At 41.2% G+C, this 21,982-nt stretch overlaps 4 protein-coding genes across 7 annotated transcripts in view; 1 reads left to right on the top strand and 3 right to left on the bottom strand.

Moving 5' to 3' along the window:
• The window catches only part of uggt1 (UDP-glucose glycoprotein glucosyltransferase 1), a 30,843-nt gene extending 30,030 nt beyond the window's left edge, over positions 1–813 (top strand). For both annotated transcript variants that reach the window (XM_047610808.1, XM_047610807.1), the window contains one exon: positions 75–813. In XM_047610808.1, the coding sequence (XP_047466764.1) occupies positions 75–94 (20 nt within the window). In that variant the 3' untranslated portion in view covers positions 95–813. The remainder of the gene's footprint in view (positions 1–74) is intronic.
• LOC125023510 (transcription factor Sp3-like) lies at positions 201–10,943 on the bottom strand. Of its 2 annotated transcripts, none has more exons than XM_047610809.1 (9): positions 10,224–10,943; positions 9,800–9,897; positions 8,929–9,159; positions 8,238–8,843; positions 7,087–7,296; positions 6,811–7,015; positions 6,510–6,699; positions 5,548–5,744; positions 201–3,149 (listed from the first exon to the last, which is right to left on the bottom strand). In XM_047610809.1, exons 1-9 carry the CDS (start codon positions 10,228–10,230, stop codon positions 2,896–2,898), a joined length of 1,998 nt encoding a protein of 665 aa, XP_047466765.1. In that variant the 5' UTR covers positions 10,231–10,943; the 3' UTR covers positions 201–2,895. The 2 variants fall into 2 exon arrangements, with proteins under 2 accessions (XP_047466765.1, XP_047466766.1); XM_047610810.1 differs by having other exon boundaries at positions 10,183–10,941.
• Positions 10,944–11,922: 979 nt separating this feature from the next.
• On the bottom strand, positions 11,923–17,135 carry LOC125023891 (obg-like ATPase 1). The gene is made up of 11 exons (XM_047611449.1): positions 17,028–17,135; positions 16,599–16,696; positions 16,370–16,513; positions 16,138–16,265; positions 15,536–15,711; positions 15,362–15,442; positions 15,100–15,197; positions 14,871–15,011; positions 13,719–13,815; positions 13,210–13,332; positions 11,923–13,107 (listed from the first exon to the last, which is right to left on the bottom strand). Exons 2-11 carry the CDS (start codon positions 16,694–16,696, stop codon positions 13,006–13,008), a joined length of 1,188 nt encoding a protein of 395 aa, XP_047467405.1. The 5' UTR covers positions 17,028–17,135; the 3' UTR covers positions 11,923–13,005.
• A 751-nt stretch (positions 17,136–17,886) lies between these two features.
• On the bottom strand, positions 17,887–21,669 carry LOC125023201 (transformer-2 protein homolog alpha-like). 2 transcript variants are annotated; one of them, XM_047610299.1, is made up of 8 exons: positions 21,492–21,669; positions 20,183–20,316; positions 19,903–20,062; positions 19,592–19,780; positions 18,876–18,991; positions 18,635–18,796; positions 18,476–18,546; positions 17,887–18,386 (listed from the first exon to the last, which is right to left on the bottom strand). In XM_047610299.1, exons 1-8 carry the CDS (start codon positions 21,522–21,524, stop codon positions 18,376–18,378), a joined length of 876 nt encoding a protein of 291 aa, XP_047466255.1. In that variant the 5' UTR covers positions 21,525–21,669; the 3' UTR covers positions 17,887–18,375. The 2 variants fall into 2 exon arrangements, with proteins under 2 accessions (XP_047466255.1, XP_047466254.1); XM_047610298.1 differs by lacking the exon at positions 21,492–21,669 and having other exon boundaries at positions 20,183–20,367.
• Between the last annotated feature and the right edge of the window lie 313 nt (positions 21,670–21,982).

Here is a 21,982-nt window from a genome sequence, read left to right as displayed (position 1 = left end):
AAAAAGGCAGCCAACACACACACACACACACACACCTGCATCAATCGCTAATGTTTCTCCTCCGTCTCTTTCAGATCCTCACACAGAGTTGTGAGGATTGCAGCAAAGCTGGACTCTGTTTAAAGAGTCTCCTTCTCGAAAAGAGGCTCCTGTCGCGCCTCCAGGACTGCTGACCACAAACCAGTGATAAATGGGTGATCTGTTTTTTTTGTTTGTTTGTTTTGTTTTATAAGGGTTTAGTGTACGTGTGTGCGTGCAGTGCAAGCGGTGAGAATGTGCTGTTGTGAATCGTGATTTAAATTTTTTTTTTGGATGTTACGTTGCACTGATTGGGATTCTGGTTGTGGGGTGTGGGGAAGGACTTTGGATGCATCTGGTGGTGGGAAGATGATCTGCTCACACACCGGAAGGAAAATGTTTGATGCTGTTTGACCTTCATCTGGATTGTTAAAGGTTAATATGAAGGTTTGAAAAAAAAAAAAAATCAGACGAATTTGCTACATGTTTGATGCCCCAACAAGACTTTTAAGGGAATGTGTCTAAATTTATAAAACACAGTTTATGAAAAACAAAATCAGCAGGTTTGATTGATATTACTGTGACTCTCAGGTAAAAAATAAAACATGTGTGAGTTGCAGCGTAAAGCAGAAGAGGAGAAAGTTGAGTGTACTGTTAAGGGAACAGCAGCCATGACAGTTAGCTGGAAAAAAAAAATACATATATTTTTTTGTTTCTTGGTACCATCCACGGATTTGTTGTCACCTTCTTGTTTTGGCTGTCGGATATTTTTGTTAAATAAAAATCCCCAATGAAGTTTGTTTGTTTTTCTCCTGATTGGTGACACTTCAGACACCAAACAAAGAGTCATACGGAGGCACAAGGGATACACAATATTAGGAAGGTGGTCATAATGTTATGGCTCATCCGTGTAGGTTTCTCTGGTTCAAGAGTTCGTGCAGCTGTTACATAAAACCTGTTACTGGAAGGTTTCAGACTTTTATTGTGATCCATTTGAAAAAAGGTTTTACAAAAGGTAACATTCATTTTTTACACCAATTCTTAAAAAAAAAAAAAAAAAAAATCACTTAAAATAAGGTTTTGATACAACAAATTCAGTTAACTAAGTAATGGCTTCTATAGACAATGTGAAAATAAGATAATATACATGTAAATGAATGCTACAGACATGAGGACAAACCGAGGAAGGGATTACATTAATTAAAAAAATAATAATAATAAAACAAACAAAACAAAACAATGGCATGATTGTTTTCCTTTTGATTTGAGTGACATCTGGCCAGCATTACCCACAGAGCAGTTATTATTGCAAAATGAATCCCACATCATCTGGCGTCCAACTGGAATGTTCGATGACAAAAAGCCCCCCCATCCCCTCCCCTCCGCAGAGGGCTGCTCATCTGTTGCATCCGTTTTTTGTTTTTTTTTTTAGTTTTAACTTCACATGGCAACACTGGTGTGTGTGTGGTCGCCCTCCTGCCGCCTGCTGACAAACGGAGAGGTAACCACTGTACGCCGGTCAAAAGAAACAAACAAAAAAAATAATCTATAATCACCTTCGAACGGCTTTGATTTAGACCCAGATCAAGAAACAGACACTGAAAACTGAATTTACAATAAACAAAAATATGAAGAGAAAAAAAAGAAAAGAAAGAAAGAAAACCAGACGTGTTTTTGTTTTCTAAACGTGGACAAGCACAGCGGACGGCGTGCTCGTGAGGACAGACGCATGCTGGAAGAAGTTGCTCTTTTTCTCCTCTTTTTTTTTTTATTGTTATGTGTGTGTGTGTTTTTTTCTTTTTAAAGAGCGCATCTGTTCCCGTCGAGGCAGGTGGAGAACACCCAAACTTCAGATCAGTCACTCTGATCGCCGGGGAAAAACCCACGCTCCGCTTGTAGCAGCGCTCGCTGTCGGCTGCCGGCGGTTGTGCGACAGCTGTTGCGCGTTTATTTAAAAAAAAAAAAAAAAAAAAAGTGAGTTGATGTTGCAAAAAAATTATGCTAAAAAAATATGATGAAGTCGGACACCTTGAACATAAAGTCTGGAAGCGGTGGAGCTACTTCCTGAAGCGTAGCAGTTAGCATCTTGTATCTTAGCAACCAGTGGAATCAGTCTCCACCGGTTGCTAGGATACAAGACGCTTACCCCTAAACTTTAAGAGTTGCAGATAACTTTCTACAAGTTTCCAGTCTTTATGCTAAGCTAATCCGCCTTCCTAACAAGCCACCCAAAAAAAAAATAAAAAAATAAAAAGTTAAACTGCTCCTTTAATAAAACAAAAGCATTCGATCAGAGTTGAGGCTGCGCTGCTTCAAACAGAGCGTTTGGTTCTGTCAGGAAAAAAAAAAAATACTCATTCATCCCAGAGAGGCTTCCTTTTTCTTTCTTCTAAAAAAAACAAAACAAAAAAAAGAATCTCCACATTTATCTCCATTACAATTACATCAGCTGCAAAGCTTTAAAAAAACACATGCACCTCCAGCATTTTATACAAGAGTATGATACAAAATAAGGCATTTCATTGTGTTGAGTATTCGTGTCAGGTTTTCAGCGTTAATGTGGTGTGTGTGTATGTGTGTGTGTGTGTGTGTGTGTGTGCGTGCGAGTGTGTTTACGCATGTGTACATAGCAACCACATTTTAATGTTATTTCTTTTTGCCCGCCTATAAAAAGACTGCAAAAAACAAACAAAGTCAAGATAACTCTTACTTAAAATATATATATTTGTCATATATATTTACGTATATATTCATATGTAAAAAAACAAAAACAAAAAAAAAAGGTAAGAGGAGGGAGAGAAAAGCCCAAGAGGTCCCTGTGATAGGCCAGTTCTGGAAAAAAAAAAAAAAAAAAAAAAAAAAAGCCACGTCACCAAATCACTCCATGACCTCACCGGACGCCACGGTGACCAGCTGCAAGGGGATCTCCTGATTGCCTACGAGGTCGTGGGTGTTGGTCTGGAGGATGAGCGTGGTCCCGTCGGCGGCGGTGATGACGGTGTCGGTCGTGGGCGGAGACGTGGAGGACGGAACTCCGCCCTTTTTGTTCTGGTGAGTCTTTATGTGCTTGGCCAGGTGGTCGCTCCTCATGAACCTCTTGGAGCACTCCGTGCACACGAACTTCTTCTCTCCTGGGAGGTCAAGGACACGTCAGACAGTGTATTATAATATATATAATGATAAAATAACACAGAATATTAAATTATATTCAAACATGAGGTTGTATGCGTTAAATATTCCTTGAATAAATGTTAATGTTTCTAGTTAAATTGATACTTGTTACGTGTGCTATCATTTTTAGCATGTAGCATGCAGTATCGGCCCAAAATATTGGCTTCAGGTATCGGCCATCAGCCAAGGCTAATGTATACATGTAAAAAACAAACAAAAAAAAAAATGTATCAGTATCGGCCCTAAAAAAATCCATATCGGTCGATCTCTAAATTATACCATTCAACAAAAGTTAAGACTGACGCCACCTTCGTGTTTACGATCTGTGAGAGTCTCAGAAACAAATTATGTGGACCAAGCAACTAATCACTATTTTGATCACTGACTAGTCAGTTTATGAATTGCAAAACAAACAATGTGCAGCGTTTCCCACAACATCACAACCAATGAACACAAGCTGCTTGCTGTCAACAAGGCAACTTACTGATGAAAAATGGGTGATGTAGAATCAGGGCGTTCTTAGTAAAAACAAAACAAAAAAAAAAGGATCACGATGACTAGAAGTCAAATCCTTTGCTCATTCCCTTGTTTCCTTACTTGGACTCTCACTTAAGCCTTTACATGTAGCGCCCTTGTCGCCTTGCTGCTCTACTTCCTTGCATGTACACTTCCAACGTATCAGATGTCACGATAGCGATATTATCACGATATCAACAAAAACGTAAATAATAACGGCAAAATCTAGGAAATGCAACTTTAACGTTTTATATGTCGTTTTTTGTCTCTTTTGGGAGATGAAGTACACTCAAAATAACAGTAGAGAAAACAGGGGCAGATGTAAAACACGCACTGTGTACAAATGGCACAATATTATCATGTGCATCATATTGAAATTTCCTTTCTTTTAATGCCACAATTACTTGAAGGCGTATATTTATTTAAGGGAGCATGTGAATAAATGTAAACTAAAATGTAAACTTCATAGAGCGCCACATCTCATTAGCATTGTGTTTGTCTATTACAGTAGTTTAAAGATGGACTGATAAAAAAAAAAAAAACCCTGCATGTTCTTTCTAGTCTATGTGCAGACGTTTCATAAACTGTATAAATAGTTTCGAACAGACCACAAACCAATCATCAGACTGAGCGGACTGAGCTCCAGGGCTCTGTTTAATACATTTCTCACATTTGACTTTTGGATAAGAGCTTTTTTTTTTTTTCTAGTAAACATTGGAAGACATTAGCCGTATTTAATCGGTCAACGTCATCAGACCCCCGGGGATAAATAAAGTTTTCAGAATCTGAACCAGCGACGAGTCGTCGTAGCCCTGATGTTGACGATAACGGTTAATTACATTTCCTGTTCAGAATAACGCACAACGATAACACGCATCTAAACCTTTTAGACAACACCTGCGCTGCTTATTTATAATTTATTGTTTTCATCCTGTTTTTTTTTTTCCTCCAGCCAGTGGCTTTCTTTCTAACAACCCATTACTGTCAGGAACGTCCAGACGGAGGAGAAACTTTTTTTCTGTTGTAAGTGGATGTTAAATTATGTCTCAGTCCACCTCCCACATTCAGGGAGGGTTTTCTTTCGCAATTTTACACAGATGGCTTTCTTAAGTCCTCTTTCAATTTATCTGTCTTCTCTGGCGAAATCACGGACGTTGTTGTCCTCCCACGGCCTGGACGAACCAGGAAACGTCATCAGATACATGCAGCAAAACACCACCGTACACCGATGGTTAACACGGACCAACGCGCCGCTGCAGAGCCTGGTTCAAAACGTTTAAACATCTCATTTAAGAGACGCTAAAAATGATAGCTAATGCCGTGCCCTGCAAACTGAAGCTCTTCTGAAATATCCACCAAACTAAACTCAATCACACAACACAAAGGAAGCAGCTCATTTACACTGATGCAGGTACATGTGCATATCTCAGATATCAGAACTTAAAATCCGTTCCCAAAGCTGCACCGTCTCACAGTAAAACAGAAGAAAACACGGTCACTGCACAGAAACAGCTTCATTTCTGCATAAAGTCTCAAATACAATGATTTAAATAAATGTCCCTATCGTTGATGCAGGTATTGAAATATTGTCTGAGGTGACATCTGTAGAAAAAAATGCAGTTTTAAGTTACTGCTAGTGTCAATACAGAGGTAGAAACAAAATGCCCACAAAACAAGATGGCAACAGCAATAACTGCAGGAGTCACCAGATCAACAGGACTGAACGCTTCCATAAATCTATTAAAGAGTGAATCGGGGACAAACGCAGGAAACATTAGAGGTTTCACTCCTTCACCGCCGCCTCTCAGGTCTTAAGAGCGATTGAGGAAGAAGCGATCTCACCTGTGTGTGTCCTCCTGTGTCTCTGCAGCTCGTCGCTCCTGGTGAACCTCTTCCCGCAGAACATCCAGTTGCAGACGAAGGGCCTCTCCCCGCTGTGCCAGCGCAGGTGAGCTCGGAGGTGGGACGTCTTCCCGTAGACTTTCCCGCAGCCGGCGATGTGGCAGATGTGCTGCTTCTTCTTCCCCATACCCGACCCTCTGCGGCACAAAGACGGGAGCGTGTCGAGTGAAGGGACAAAGGATGCAAATCGACAGGTTTTCTGAAGGCCGGCCGGCGCAAGTGAAATTTAAGAGTTTTTAAGGCCTTTTTAAGGTCGTTACGGGTTAAATTTACGATCTGAGACCCGGAATTTGTTTCGAAATAACTAAATTAGTTGTTATTCAATGATCAATTCAAGACATCCCTGGGGTGGCCTCCACTAATGAGGAACAGAAACATAATAAGCCGGGGCCAGAGGGGGGGGGGGTCCTACTGCAAATGAAGCGGTAATAAATGGTCGTAAGGATTTAAGACTTGACTTAATGTAATTAAGACTCACAATCCAAAATGTGCTCGTATTTAAGACTTTTAAGGTTTTATTAAATTTTAAACTCCGCAAAGACCCTGAATTAATGTTCTGCCAAAATATCTGCCTTTGAATGAATGCGTTTGCAGACAAATACAGACTTAGCATGGAAATGGAAACGGGACTTCAAAACCAGTTAAACGACTAAATTAGACAAACTTAAGATGAATAAATAAGAACTTAGTGTTTATAATTGTCACTATAGTGGATTGTGTGGTTGCACCGATGCAGCTGAAAAACATTAGTATAATGTTACATTGCTCTGCTTCATGAGACTTTCTTTGTATCCCACTTGTTTGTACAAATAAAGTTTGTTTTTCTGTTCTTCTTTTGGATAAATGTTAGCGTTAGCAGCTACGGCTATCTGCATCTGTGGTGCGTGTTTTCAGAAGCCCACCTTCCTCCCGACTCTTTGCAGTTGGGGCAGGTGCAGGCTACTCTGCGGAGCCTCTTGCCCTCCCCGCTCGGAGTATCCATGTCCTCATCTCCCAGCTGAACGCGCAGGTTGTTCAGGTCGCTGGGGTTCAACGTGGAGTCTCCGCTCAGCTGCCACTCCTCCGTGTCGGGCTCCTCCTTTATCTGGATACCTGAACCGAGAAAAGGAAGAGGCGGGGCGTGAGGAGGATTTAAGAAGTCAGACAGTTAGGGATTAATAACTAACAAGTTAGCGTAGCGTGTGGTTATATCTGCGGTCATACCAACTGGACTGCCTGTATCCTCTCCGTGTGTGTACTGTACTCCGGATTGTGTCACGGAGTTAACCGTGACCGTCTGGAGGTTGGGTAGGCTGACCTGGCCCGTCTGGCCCATGGGGATAGTCTGGACCGGGGCTAAGGTCAACTGCTGGGCCTGGCCTTGACCCTGGGGCAACTGGAGCCCCTGAAGTGACTGAACACCCTGAACCTGGACAGAGTAGCGACAGCATTTTAGCCGTTGGAAATATTTCACAAAACAACTGGTTTGCCGGAGCTTACCTGGAAGGTCTGCCACTGGATCTGTCCAGTAGCTGTGACGGTTTGGGCCTGGATGAGGAAGGTTCCTGGGTTGACCAGCTGTACGCTCTGTAGAGTCTGGCCGGCCGAATTCATGTCCTGGCCTTGAGCCACCTGGGCTACCTGGGCCTGACCGTCCCCAGACAGCTGCAGGATGGGCTGCGAGAGAGTAGTGGCGTTGGAGGACGACACCTGCAGGTTCAAACGGAGGTCGCGTGATGTTAGCGTTTAAGAGGTCCTGCAGCGTATAGTAAATGTATGTTATTCAAACAGGATGCGGTTGCACAACGGTGTTGCACTGACTGTCTGACTCTGCATATTTACGTAGTTGCACCATTAGTGTAGTTTTTCACTTTGAATTGTAGGGACACAGAACATTAATTTAAAAAACAAAACAACAAAAAAAAAAAAACCCTCCAAGACGCCATCCCTCCTAGACCGTGAATCAACTAAGGTGTGTCAACCCAAAATAAATCCTGTGGTGCACAATCAGACACAGTTAAGGCTTCAATGATCATAACAAAGGAATTTCATAAAACTATAAATAAACAAAGTCAAGACGTCGCATGAAAAACATAATTAAATGTCTGAAGCGTGAATCTGCTTAGAGTTAATTATTTACTTAAATGTCTAATTATGGCCAATCCATCACTGGGACTGGATATCATCTGAAGGTTTAAGGTGCTATTTACGATATTATACCTGAGTAAAGCCAGATCATAGTGGAGAATTGTTTTTCAGCCTTTTCTTACTCCAATGAAGTTGTAAAATCTTAAACATGGTCTAGTTGCCCAACAACTTCCCCTCATATTTGCAAAATTTTGACTTAAACCAGGAACTATCTGTGCCTCTGAGGAGACATTTGATGCAAGCATGACCCAACTCTACCTCTTCAACAGGCTTCACTATTGGTTTACACAAGTAATAAGTAATACGTTAGATGGTTACATACATACATACATATGTACTACTACTGTAACTACTATTTATGGCCTTAGTGTGGACCAAAGGGTGTTTTTATTTCAAACATCTTAAAAATTAACCAAACTCCCTATCACCAAGTCACCTATCAGATTTGTTATCAGTGCCTTAATAAACACATACACACCAAACAGAGTTAAAGAGAGACACACCTGTATTTGGTGCATGTGGTTGTGGGAGTTGTAGTTCTCAGACGAGGGGTCGGACACGCCTGCAGACACGGCGGTCGCCTGGGTGAGAACGCCGGTTCCGTCGATGGTCTCGGGGAGGTGGGACGAGTTGGAGGAGGTGGTGGTGGTGGTTGGCACGTAGAGCTCGTGGTTGCCGCCGCTGCCGCTCACCGTCACCAGCTGCTGCTGCTTGCCGCCGGCGTCCTGACTCTGACTCTCCAGCGCCTGGCTGCTCATGATCAGCTGGCCCTCGGGCGTCACCGCCGTCGCGATGGGGACCGTCTGAGCTCCGGTCAACCCTAGCGACTCCAGGTCCACACTGTTTATAGGGACGAACGTTATGTTCCCGGGCAGCCCCACCGGTACCGTGCCGGAGTACGCCGAACCCCCGGCCAGGGAGACGCCTTGGATCGACTGAACCTGCCCGGCCTGCGTGAGGAGATCCGAGGTCGTCGTCGTGGCGCCGCTGATCCCGATGTTGCCCTGGCCGCCGTCTTGAAGGAGCTGGATCTGCCCCGTGCCGTCATCCAACCCTTGCGTTTGGAATCCTGCAAGCGTCCCGTCTGCATTCTGGATTTGGGGGATGACCTGGAAGACGAGAGTTTAGATCGTGATCAGTGCCTGAGCAGAGCTCCCACTGCAGCTCCGAGTGCGTTTCCCGACTGTTTCGTACCTGATACTGAATGCCCGACACTCCGTTGGCTGCAGCCTCACCCCCAGATGCTGTAACATAAATGGGCTGGCTGGGAAGGCTCCCGATCGGAAGCACGTACTGCCCGTTGGACGTGACGATCCCAGAGTTTGGAATGTGAACAACTCCCTGGTCTTCTTTCCCAGCTGAGACGGGAGTTAACACCTCCCATCGGTCCGAACCGGTCAGCTGAATTGCAGACATATCTGTCGTCTGGGAGCACAAGCGACACTCACATTAGCAAGGTCAGGTCCTACAAAGAACCAGCGATTCATCTCATCTTTGGATTAGATTAAAAAAAAAGAAAAAAAAAGAGGGGAAGACAGAGGAGCAGTTTATGCATTGTCTGTAAATCAGTTATAGATCTAGAAGCTGTGCAGATGAATCAAACGGAGAATAAAGTAAAGGACTGTGCATATTCCTGATGCAAAGAAGGTAAAATGAAAAGAGGCAAAAGATGGATGTTAGCTACAACACACACACACACACACAGGCTCGGAAACGCTAGAGAGCAGGGTGTGGGGGATGGGTGCCTATTACAAGACAATTGAACGCTACTGTTTTGATTATGGACGCTTTCCCTGCTACAATATCACACCCCCGCATCCTCCAAGCCAAAGGTACACCGGCTATCTTCCAGAGAGCCGACCCAAGTGACTGACTTCAGTGTCCTACCCACTATGGGCGGGTTTTACGGGGGTAAAGTGGGTGGCCGTTATTGAGGGGAACACAGGAAGTGTACGGCTTTCACCCCATGCCATCAAAATTTGCAAAACGTGTGAACTCCATGCTCTCAAAAACACACATCCGAGAAATCGAGAGCGAGAAAGACGAGCTAGAAAATGTCGGGTACCTGTGTTTCCGCTGCGCCGCCGTGTTGCAGAAACTCGCTTTGACTGCTGTCCACGTCCGCGGACGCCATTTCTCCTTGTTTCAGAGGCTGCTCTGGCGCTAGCAGGGAGAGAGGGGGAAACTCAGCAAAACTCTGTAATCTTCAACTCCTGCCTGCCAGAAAAGCCCGCAAAGCATCCCCACTCTCCAGGCCAAAAGGAGCCGACTGCGAAATTCAACTTTGCAGCGGAGATACTGAGGCGAATCGGGCCCAGATTGACTGTTTACTTTGTCAACTCCGCGGCTAGCCAGCTAGCCCAGTTAGCTAACCATATCTAGCTAGTTAGCAGGAGAGCGAAAAGATAAAAAAAAAAAGACGCAGCTCGCTCCGCTTCACAAACTCACCGATTAGTCCCCACGCTTCGATGCGCTAAATGTTTACGTACCAGTCATAGCGTGAGTGGTAGTAACCGGGAGGATTAACAGATCAACGAAACTCCGAACATGATTATTTTATCAAAGGCGGGCTAGTGTGTTGATCGGTGAATTCGGGTCGATTTTTTTTTTCTATTTTGATTGACGGTGCGGGAAACACAAAAAGGTGGGACTTACAGGCCTGGCCGACGAATTTGCGTCACATTACAGGAAGTCCCGCCCTTCTTCTTTAAGCCGATTGGCTGAGCTCGGGTGGTGGTGAGCCGTGATTGGCCAGCCGCGGCTGTCAATCATTTTTTGTAGGACGTGTGTTTCCTGTTTGTTGAGCGAGACGAGAGAAGGAATGCAGTTGTTGAAATCTTAACGGAGATACTTGGAAAAACAGCGCTGTTTGCATCGAAAGTTAACGCTAATTTACCCGTTGTGTAAAATAAAGTTATAGATCCTACCCTTTCTTTGTCGTTTCAATAGTTTTTTTTTAAGTTGTATCTCAGTTTTGCAAGAGTCGTGCGAAGAGTTACTTTTTTTTTCTTTTTTTAAAAAGTTTTGAGTACTTAAGTTCATTTAACGTCGTCATTTGGCCCCCATTAAGTTAAACAACCGTACATTAAAGTACAACACGTTGCAATAGTTAGTTTTATCAAACCAGAACTCACCCAACTTATTAAGTTTAAACGGGACCATCTGTTAACAATCACAGATGTAGATTAAAGCCATTAACTCTGTAACATGTTTGGGTCCACAGTCAGTAAAAGTGTTTTTTTGGCAGTGTATGTTTTGTAGTTAAAACCTAAAAACATCTTGCATATGTGGTGGGTGAGTCAAGTGATTTCAATGACTGTATTAATAAAAAGAAAGTAAACCCTGTAAAATTAGTTGTTTTTTGTTGTTGTTTGTTTTGTTTGGTTTTCTTTAAAGTTACAAACTCACCAAAAGGTCAATTAAGTCGCAGTCCTGGAGCTTTTCGATTGTGTCACACCATCTTATTTACGTTCTTATCCAATTCAGATTTTACAAATCTCCTTTTCAGTAGTGTACTACCCTAGAATCAAGTTAAGCCAAAAAGAAGTAGACAAATCAAAATGACACAATCCATCCATGCAAGTCACATACACACAAATCAAATCACATACAACACATCTGATAAAAAAGAAAAAAAAAAACAGGAGCACAAAGACAGGCAGAAAATTGTTATGCAATATGATAAGAACGGTCTGATGGAAGACTTGAGGTTGAAGACATGAACTTCTAGATTGTCTAGATTGAGTCTAGCCTGCAGGTCATTCCGAGGCAAAAGGAATTTTGTATGAATACAAAGCTGGAGTTTGCATAACCTCTCTAACCAGTGCTGCATTAAAGTGAACACAGTCCAACCAGTGTTTGTACAGTGTGCAGCTGAGTTTGAAATACATTTTGGAACTGCTCGATGAAGTCGGTCAAGCAAATACATTAAGGGCATCACTGTAGTTTGAAATCTGTAACCAGACATTCATGTGCAGATATAAAGGTTTTCATCCAACAAAACGTCTGGATATTTATTATTATTGCCAGCAAATAGTTTCAAGATCGTTAATATAAAGAGAAGGAACATTAGTATCTGTCCACTGATTAAATTTTAGCCATCTAAATACCAAACTCGTCTCGTTTAGAGAAAACTGTGTACATGTCGTCTGTTACGTGAAGAAAAAGTAGAAACACACGAATCAGTGACAGGTTTGATTTCTTTTATTGACACGTGCATATTGATGAGGGCGACATTTATCATGTACCCGCTCCTTTAAGATTTCTGGTTTAGTCCACAGTGTGACAAGTTGTTTGAGTCGTAAATGGTGAGAAAATAAACACATTCAGACTGCGGAGTTGGGGTGACACACGGTGTGTTTTGAAGTTGTACAGTTTAAATGATCCACAATGAAGCATTGTCTTTTGCGCGGGGTAAAGCTGATGATGTGAAGAGTCTGTGGCGTTTTCAAACCAGCACAAAGTAAGTCAATAAAAGCAGCTTGTATAACATCGTTCAAGAAGGCTTTCTTGGCTCTAAAATAACAATATCCCTCTTGCTCACAATACAATAAAGTCCTGCCCTCAGTTAAATACTGACAAGTGAATTTCATTTTCTCTTAGTAATAAACAAAATAGTCAGAAGTTCTTGGACAACAAATATTGTATCATTTTCGATAAACATGAAATTGTTTTAACTTCGTAGATATCTTAAAGGACCTGAGTTTAGGATTGTAGTGACATCTAGTGGCTAGATTGAAACCAACTATTTACAATTCACCTCACAATCCACTTCCTACCATGTAGAAGCTACAGTGGCCAGAAAAAACAAAAGGTATCAGTCTACAACATCATTATGAAAACAATTTTCCATATCTGCTTATAGATCCCCTGAAATCCTACACACTGGACCTTTAAATGTGTAATAAAGAGGAAGGCATAAATCAAAGAACTGCAACTTTCTAATTCCAAGGAAAGGGCTGTTCTTTAATACTTAATATCAACAGCTGGTTCAAGTGATCCGTCATATCTGCAACTAATATGCCCTATTTAGGAGGCTTCTTAGGAACTAAAAGATTAATCAGCCGTAGTTGTTTTTACTCAGAGGAATAAAATGATGTCTGCACGAAGAAAAATGTTTGTATACTGTTCTAGTTTTCATATCTGTCACCCATATTCTTCCTTGATTCTGTAATTTCTAAAGAGAAATATGAAAACCAGTAGACAGTATAGCTCTTAAGGGCCTGGCTGGATTGTATTATGAGTTATCCCTCTGCTGATCGTGCAGTCTCATTATTTCTTTTTGGGTGCGTTGGGTGTGTTGAATTTGAAAAAGATAATGTCCCCGTCCTCTACAACGTAGTTCCTTCCCTGTTGCCTGTACTTCCCTGCAGCCTGAGAAACAGAGGGAGAAATTTCAATTGTTTTTTAAGCTTTGCAGAAAGTCAACAATTATTAACAGAAATTGAGCGGAGCAACAGTCTAATAGTGACAAACCTTGGCTGCATTTTCACTGCCCTCCTCTTTGAAGTCGTTGAACTTCATCACCTCGGCCATGATGAAGCCCTTCTCAAAGTCGGTGTGGATCTTTCCTGCAGCCTGTGGAGCCTTGGCTCCTTTCTGTTGAACATAGCACAACACACACACAACAGAACAAGTCAGAAATACGTCTAAAAAAATATATAAACACCACCAGAATTTCAGGATGGTGTGTTTTTTTTTAACGCTTTCAGTTTGTTGAAAAACTAAAGAATGTACCGCTTAAATCCCTGCTCTATTAAAAGGCTGCTGACATTACAATAAATCACTGTGTCCTGCACAGAACCCGATATCTGCCGCTGAATCTCCTCTTCTCCGTGGATGCACAGCGCTGCCTTGATTGTTAAAAAAGTGTGGGATATCGCTATACAAGCTGTATATAAACACAGTCGCACATGCATTCCCTGATCGGTGCAAATAAACAAAAATCTAATTAATAAAGAGGAGTTCCTCATCACAGCACTCACCCTGATGGTCCACGCTCGCACCTCATCTGGTCCCGCTGTGAAGAAGTATTCCAGCTGTAGCGCTGCGTAGCCGGTCTTTATGATTTTGGTCATGACACTAAAAGCAAAAACACAAAACTAATTAGCCACGATTGAACGCTTCAGGCAAGAAATCATCTTCAAAAAGGTGCTTTAAATAATTTATTCTTTAAAAATTTTATTTGAAAAATGGGCACTTTAAAAAAAAAAAAAAAATCAATGGGTGCAATCCATTGAACAAAATCACACAGAGGCGTAAGGTTTATTTAATAATTCCAACATGACCTGATGAAGTTTCATTCTGTAGACACAGAAGAAAAAACACCCTTGACATGTAACCAGATTGTACTGTGTACATTAGCACACTGGAACTAGGCCAGTATTAGATACAGCTGTGCACTTCCTGCTGATATTGCATTGAATTGAATGAGAAGATGTATCCAAACTTTTGAATGGTAGTGTATATACTGATTGAATATCTTTGTATTTTCTATCTTTGTATCAATTTCTGTGTTTACATGGACCAAAAAGAATAAAAATTCTACATGAAACCACAATCAATTAAACAGATCAGACTGAAAGCAGTGATTTAAACCTCTGATAAACCATCCAAAAGGAAAATATTATCATCCAATAACCACGTAAATGCATAGTTCAATCTCTTCTCTCTGGTTAGAATAAATCTATTCTTTGTGAAAATCAGGTGATGTGACGAGTTTCCAGGATGGACGGAAACATGGAGACATCACAACAACAACACATTTTCAAACAAATGATGTCTGAATTGATGTGGGCAACACTGTTGAAAACGTGGGTCTTTCAACATTTCAATCATATTTTCAGTTTATTTATTTGATTTTGGGCAAAAACATTCAGTGCAGTTCATTCATATATAAATATAACTCGTCACATATATCTTATCAGACAACTTTATTTGGAATCTCTAGTCACAATTGTTTCAAGAGAGCTGAAGACATATTGTCCCTGTAGGTGTGGTCAAAGGACTCTGACAAATTGTTAAGTGCATGGTTCACTATTTGGTGACATTTTTAACAATAGCTGGAAGACCACTCACTAAATTTAACAACTGGATACCACTAATTGTGAAGATTATGTGGTAAGTTTATGTCTCACCTCTGTGTCTTTTGTTCCTCGCAATATTTATTCCTCTCCTCCTCCTCCATGTCCTGCAGTTTGAACTCCAGAGCTCCACTCAGAGGAATGACCAGAGCGCCGGGATCATGAGCATCTACCCACTCCTTGATTTTTGCCAGCCTGAAGAAAGCAGGCAGCAGAGTGAGACATTTTGACTTCTCAAAGAGAGACAAAAACAAGGTTAAGCGCAGGGGAATGACAAACCTACCACTTGTTCTTTTTTCTGATGTAATCCTTCTCTGAGAGGTTAACCAGGTAGATCATGGGCTTAGATGTCAGGAACAGGTATTTGTTGAGTACCTCGATCTGAGAGGACAAATTGAGAAATAATGAGTTTGGGACAAGTTCATTTCTAAAAAAAAACAACTTTCAAGCCTCTTAATAAACATGAAACAAACCACATATAGGACAACATATAACTTGAGAAAAAAACACAAACACAATTTAAGTGCACAAACATACATCATTACCTCTTTGTCGTTCCAGTCATGGCAAAATCTAATGTGTTTCTTCTCGTCCACCAACCAGGTCTTAACCTTCAGCATGATGTCCTGAAGCGACGAGCAGCAAGTTAGGAGGTTTATATGAAATCCGGTGGTGGAACAAACGTGAAACAGATGTCACAAACGAACACGTTAACTTACATATTCAGGTTTGAGTTTTTTGTCCCCTCCTCTCACGGCAGTTTTCTCCAGTTTGTCGATGATCGGCCCGATCATTTCCTCGTCCTTTAGTCGTAGTTCCTCGTGGATTATTTCGATGTCCCTGACGGGGTCAACGTTGCCCTCCACGTGGATAATATCCTCATCGTCAAACGCACCTTTAAAATCAGACACAAGCATCGCAAGCCGGTTAGAAATAAATATTATAAAAATTATAGTAAGAAATATAAAATGAAAACCAGAAAATGCTTGAAAAATTATTGAATCCTCAATTAATTATTAGTATGCAACATAGTAAATTGTCTGGAAACTAACTTTTAATCAGTTAACTACGCATCAAGATAAAATTCAACATTATCGACGTGCATTGTTGTAACTGTAGTTATTAAAATATACTTTAATCAACAAAAAGGTAAATTAAATTAGTAATCTGACCAGACATTAGAAGATTCAATGGCAGCTTTCAATAGCAGCCACACCGAGACCTTAAAATGAGCCTTATTCCCCTTTAAGCAGTTCAGTAATTGCCCTCCTAACACCTGTGCACCCCGTCCAGTTGTTACTACACAGCAGCTGAAACTCACGAGTCATGTGGAAGATGCCGTCACAGGCACTGATGTGGGAGAGAAAGGCGTTTCCCAGTCCCTGTCCCGCATGAGCTCCCTTCACCAGGCCAGCGATGTCCACGACATTCAGGAAGGCGGGGACCTTACTGAAGAGACAAAAACAACCAGACGAGGAGGACTGTTAAAGAGACGAAAGTCCACTTATGCCAGGCTGAATGGACACTGTCATGTGTAACACACACACACACACCTGGCTGGTTTGTGGTACTGGCAGAGGAAATCGAAGCGTTCATCAGGAACAGGTACTCTGCTCTCATTTGGGTCAATGGTGCAGAATGGGAAGTTTTCTGCAGCTGCTTGGCTTTTGGTCAGCACGTTGAAGAAGGTGGACTTCCTGCAACACAGACGGGAGAGTGTCAACAGTACAATGATCAAGCTCAGACGGTGTAAGTATTTGCTCAGTTATAACATGTACTTACCCAACATTAGGTAGTCCAACAATTCCAATTTTCAGAGATGTTCCAAACCGTCCAATTAAAGGAGCCTGTTTCGGGGCTTCGTTCTTTTTTGGAGGCATCTGCATAAGTGAAAACAAGCTGGTTAGTCCGTGACAACCATGTCAAAATATCCCATCGCAACAAGCTTAACGAGTTCTGCTAAAAAATGGGTCTGAATATTCACGCCTTCGTGGCTCCATCCTACTAAGCTAGCTCTACTAAAAACGTGCAGAGGCAGCTCCAGTCATATGCTCATTCAAATACAGCATGCTAACGACAGCTAGCGGCTAACTAGAGCCACTCCTAGCTACCTGCTGAACACAATACCAAACCGAACAAAGAGTCCTGGCTGTATTTTCCATTTATTAAAGTCTGTGAGTTATTTAGCGGGGAATATGTATTTTTATCTACCTTTATGTCAGTTCTTAGCCTATGGGCGACGTGGTGTCCACTCCGCTGCTCTCTGCTCACACCGGCCGCTCCAGTGGAAAGGCAAGTTGGAGAGCAAGGCGGAAGTGTTTGGACGTGAGCGCTCTCTGATTGGTCAGAGGAATTTGACGTTAGAAGCACGCCAACTGACAAGTAAGATAAAAAAAATAAAAAAAAAGATCGAGCGTTTTTATGTTTTTATTTTGCTTTAAAATGTATTATTATTATTTTTATTATCATTATAATTAGATACAATGTGTGAATCGGCTAAAAGTATTATTTGTTTAAAATTTATTTCGTTTCCTGTCTTTCCGGAATGTATCACGAGGGGTCGCCCTTTTACAGGTAGCGTTCAAGAAAATGCACATATGAAACGTCATGTTTCCACGTTACGTATCTTACCAAAAAGCTTTTCCCCTACCTATCTTTTTGATTTCCATCAGTAAATCCAGGTGAAGGTCTTCATGTTTCTTTATTTTATTTTGTCAATGCTATGCATGTCAGTTTATTAGCCAACTATTTAAGAAATATCTTAAAAGAATTATCACTTTCAATCATCCCAAATTTCAGGAAATACTGCTTTTATGCTTTTATTTCTCTTACATAATACTAAACTTAATATGTTTGGGAGTGGACAAAGAAAACAATACCTGTTAGGTGTAGCTTAATTAAAATTTGCCTTTAACCTGTGCTAAATATAAATTTGTTCACCTGACCACTGAATATGACTTATACAGCAATATCTTCCTAAATCGTTTTATTAATGTTCATAAATTTACACAGAAATATATTCAAATATTTAATGAAACCCTAAACTCATGAGTCAATGCAAACTCTAGTATACAATAGTGGTAATAAACAAGACTTTAATATATAATCTTCAATTGCTTATTTACAGACATCAAAAATGTACTTCTCACAAGAAAAAAAGAGGCAGAAACAAAAAGAAACGTGGCATTTAAAATTAGGAACTTGATGGTTCAATAAGTAGAGACAAATGAGAAACCGTAAAACTCACACAGAAAAGACCCATCTTTCATTACCACTTCATGACTGGTTGTTTTCAATTCCGCTTTCTTTGCTCTGAACATTCCCACACCGCCACATTGAAATTGTGGCAAGACTCTTTTGTTTTTCCTTCTTGTAAATCTGATGGTGAGTAATTCACTGCTGATGTGGCAGTGCTCAGACAAACTTCAATTAAGGGATTTCTGTTAAACTTTTGAAAAACAAAGATCAAGAATTCCTTTAAACGTACATAATATGGTGTAAACATAAAAACAGACAAGCATCCACGCAATAACACAATTGTAGACTCTTCTTTCACTGCTCAGTAGTGACCTGTGGAAAGAAAGAAAAAAAAAAGGGTGAGAACTGAAGTGCCCGACTTATAACAAAGAATGAACAGTGATAAACAGTTTCAAACTTACGTGGTGAGTAGGACCGCGATCGAGACCGAGAACGGTACCCTCTGCTATAGTAAGGAGACGGAGATCTGCGTCTGTAGGGGGGGGATGAAAAATACTGGTTACATCTATAATTGCACCAGTGATTGTCAGGTAAAAGGCTACTGGGAAAAAGTAACCCACCTGTATGAACGGTACTCTCGGTCATCGTAGCGATCATAGTCACGATCATAACCTCTGTCATAGCCTCTGTCGTAGCTCCGGTCGTAGTCCCTCGAGACGCGACGTGACGACCCACCACTACTGCTGCTGCTGCCGCCGCCGCCGCCACCTCCACCTCCGCCACTGAAAACACAGAATCAAGTGTCAATTTAGTCATCACACTAAAAAATAGCGGCAGACTGCTTCATTCACAAACACTCACTATGTGGGGCGGCCCATGTAGATTCCTGGAGTGGGAGTGTGGGCGCGTTTGGTAATTGAGAAATCCACTCGGATCCTTCGTCCGTCAAGCTCCATTCCGTTGGCGCGTTCCTTGGCCTAAACCACAGAACAAGATCGCTTCAATTCAAGTGACAGCGCCACTTGTTCACTGCTTCACCAATCAAACACATCATTATAAAAACTTCTTCTTCTGTCAGAAACACACACTCTCATTTATGTCATTAACCGTCTGAGACCTGAGCTTTTATTTCTCCAAGGACCTAAGTTGTATGAAAACTAAGCATCATCTTTGAGTAGGAAGTTAAATCCCAACATCCTCAAACAGGTACTTGCTAATTTGCAACGTTGCAGCTTGTTACTACTGATAGAATTTATCAGTGTCATATCAAACTACAGAAGTTAATAAGCTTAAATAGACAAGTTTCAACCATCAAAATAAAAATAAAATAAATATTTTGCTGAATGTTATCATGTTTTTACTCCGACTACTATATTGACCCTTTGCTACCACTAGATGGCAGATAAAGGCATCCACTTATGAGGACAACAGGTCTAAATGAGGCAGAATAAGATAGATAACAGCGAAAGACCTAAATTATTCTATCATATTTAATGACATAAAATTGAATACTGCATAATATACAATAAAAAGTCAACTTGACTAAAACTGTAAACGAATCTCTCTATCCTCCCCACCTCCTTGGAGTCTTCACAGTTTTCAAAGTAGACGAAGGCGAACCCTCTCGAGCGTCGTGACTGCTGGTCATACACAATGTTAACGTCACTCAGTGGGCCGTATTTTGAGAACACCTCCCTCAAGTCCCTCTCGGTTGTGTACAGGCTCAGACCAAACACGCCAAGACAGTTGTTGGGGTCCGGGTTGGCCTTTGAGAGCAGAGGGAAAATATTATGAGGAAAACCTGTAAAAATCACTATGCAATTTCTCAATCTAAAAACTTATTTTTAAGTAAGGAACTCCAAAAAAAAATATAGAAGAAGCAGGATACCCTGTTGCCAATATGTCTGCGACGGTTTGACATGGGGGAGCGGCTGTGGCTCCGACGATGGTGGTACTCTGAGCTACGAGACCGGCTCCTGGAGCGGTGGTGATGGGAGCGCGAACGAGAACGGGAGTAGTGCCTGCGGGAGCTTCGGTGGGACCGAGACCTGAAAAAAAAAACAAAAAAAAAACCTATCACTTAATTTGCACCGGGCTCCTTCAGAAATATAGTCTGCAAGTCTACGTGTCGCATCCAGTATTGAAAACGCTTCAAATGCACATCTCACCTAGACTTGGATCTAGACCGAGAACGAGATCTGGACCTGGACCGGTGAGAGCTACCTTTGGAGCGCGCCGGCGAACGGCTGGTGGATTTTGCCGAGCCGCGAGGGGAAGCGCTCCTTGAGCCGGCCCGTGAGTCCTGGACAGACCAGACACCGAGATCAGAAACACTCATTAAAACCTTTGTGTAAGAAAAACAAAACAAAACAACAACAACAACAACAACAAAAACAGGGCCTGGGGGTGACAGTGTTCGCCCCCTTTCAGAAGGAGTTCACCACAATATGATGCTTAGCAGGTTTGACACCAAATATGTAATTAAAAATCATATATTGCAACACATATTTCAAATAGAAATGATTTAGCTTAAGTACAGACTGAACAAGAATGTATATTAAAAGAATGGAGGGATTGAACAGTGAGGTCTGATGCAGAAAGGGAGAAAAGTTTACGCATGCTTTAGAAAAAGTAACAGGATGAAACAGAGCAATAACATAGGAGGCTGTTAGGAAATCACTCATACCCTGGTCAACTTCTGATCTTAACTTCATAACTTCTTTAACTTCATAACAACCCTCCATCTCTTCTTTCTTCTGTTTGACCTTATGACTTCTTTTTTCCTCCTCTTCCCCCATCTACCATCTGCCATTACAACACTAGCAGTGGGGACAGATCTTGATTTGCTTCTTTTCCATCCATCCAACACATTAGCATGCATCAACACCATCAGCTTCAAACAATAACAACTTCACATCTGACACGTCTTCCGCCTTTTCTTTCTTCCAACCTCAACCTTAACAAAGAACAAACAAGGGTGATAAGGCATGTTGGCTTCTGTTATATATATAAAAAAATTGCAAAACCAAAAGGTACGAAGAAACAAAACACAAACAAAACAAGAAAAACAACACAGATTAAACAGCTGAACGGGTTCACATAATGCAAGTTAGCAAATAAAACCATTTACTGACACAAAGCTGACAAGATAGCTAATATTTTATATTATATATCTACATATAAGGTTTAGTAATAAATAAGGAAAGTAACCTGACCTATGGGGGCCACTTCTCTCGTCAGTTTTAGCTTAGCAGGCCTTCTCGTTTTTCCACATTAACAATGCTTTTACAGTAACATTTCTCTTCATCTTTTACCTATGCGCACATAAAACGCCAGAAACTTCAGGTAATATATATACATATATATTTATATATGTATATATATAAATAAAATCCTCTGATCTATGAGGCTAAGCAGAAGCTAAGCTAGCTAACCATAGCTAGCTTAAATTTATTTTATTTTCTAATCGCAACTCACCTGATCCCTGAATTCTCTCTCGCTGTCGCTCATTATTAAAGTGACAAAACAGCAGATGCGTAAAATGTGTCACTAAAGACTTAACTTCTGCCGAGTTTCAAACGGGTTTGAGCTGAACTGGGCTCTGGTTTCACTTCTATCGGAGCGATGTGTCATTGGTCTAAGAGCCGATACTTGGTGGTGAATCAGAAGAGCAGAAGAACTCATCACGGTCGATATGGAAGAGTATTAAGGCCATGATGAAAAAAAAGAGAGAGAGAAAAGTCAAAATGTCAAGAAAAAGGTGGAAATAAAAAAAGTAAATATCGAAAAAAAAAAGTGGAAATACATTGTGAAAAAAAAATGAAATACAGTGTCGAAAAAAGTTCAACTGTCAAGAAAAAAAGTTGAAATGTCGACTAAAAAGTGGAAATATAACGTCAAGATTAAAGTCTAAATGTCAATAAAAATGTGGAAATACAATGTTGAGGAAAAAAGTAGAAATAAAATGT

The sequence above is a fragment of the Mugil cephalus genome, chromosome 17 (genome assembly GCF_022458985.1).
Source record: "Mugil cephalus isolate CIBA_MC_2020 chromosome 17, CIBA_Mcephalus_1.1, whole genome shotgun sequence".
Classification (NCBI taxonomy): Eukaryota; Metazoa; Chordata; class Actinopteri; order Mugiliformes; family Mugilidae; genus Mugil; species Mugil cephalus.
Note: the sequence above shows the minus strand (reverse complement) of the source record. Positions and strands in the feature narration are given on the sequence as shown.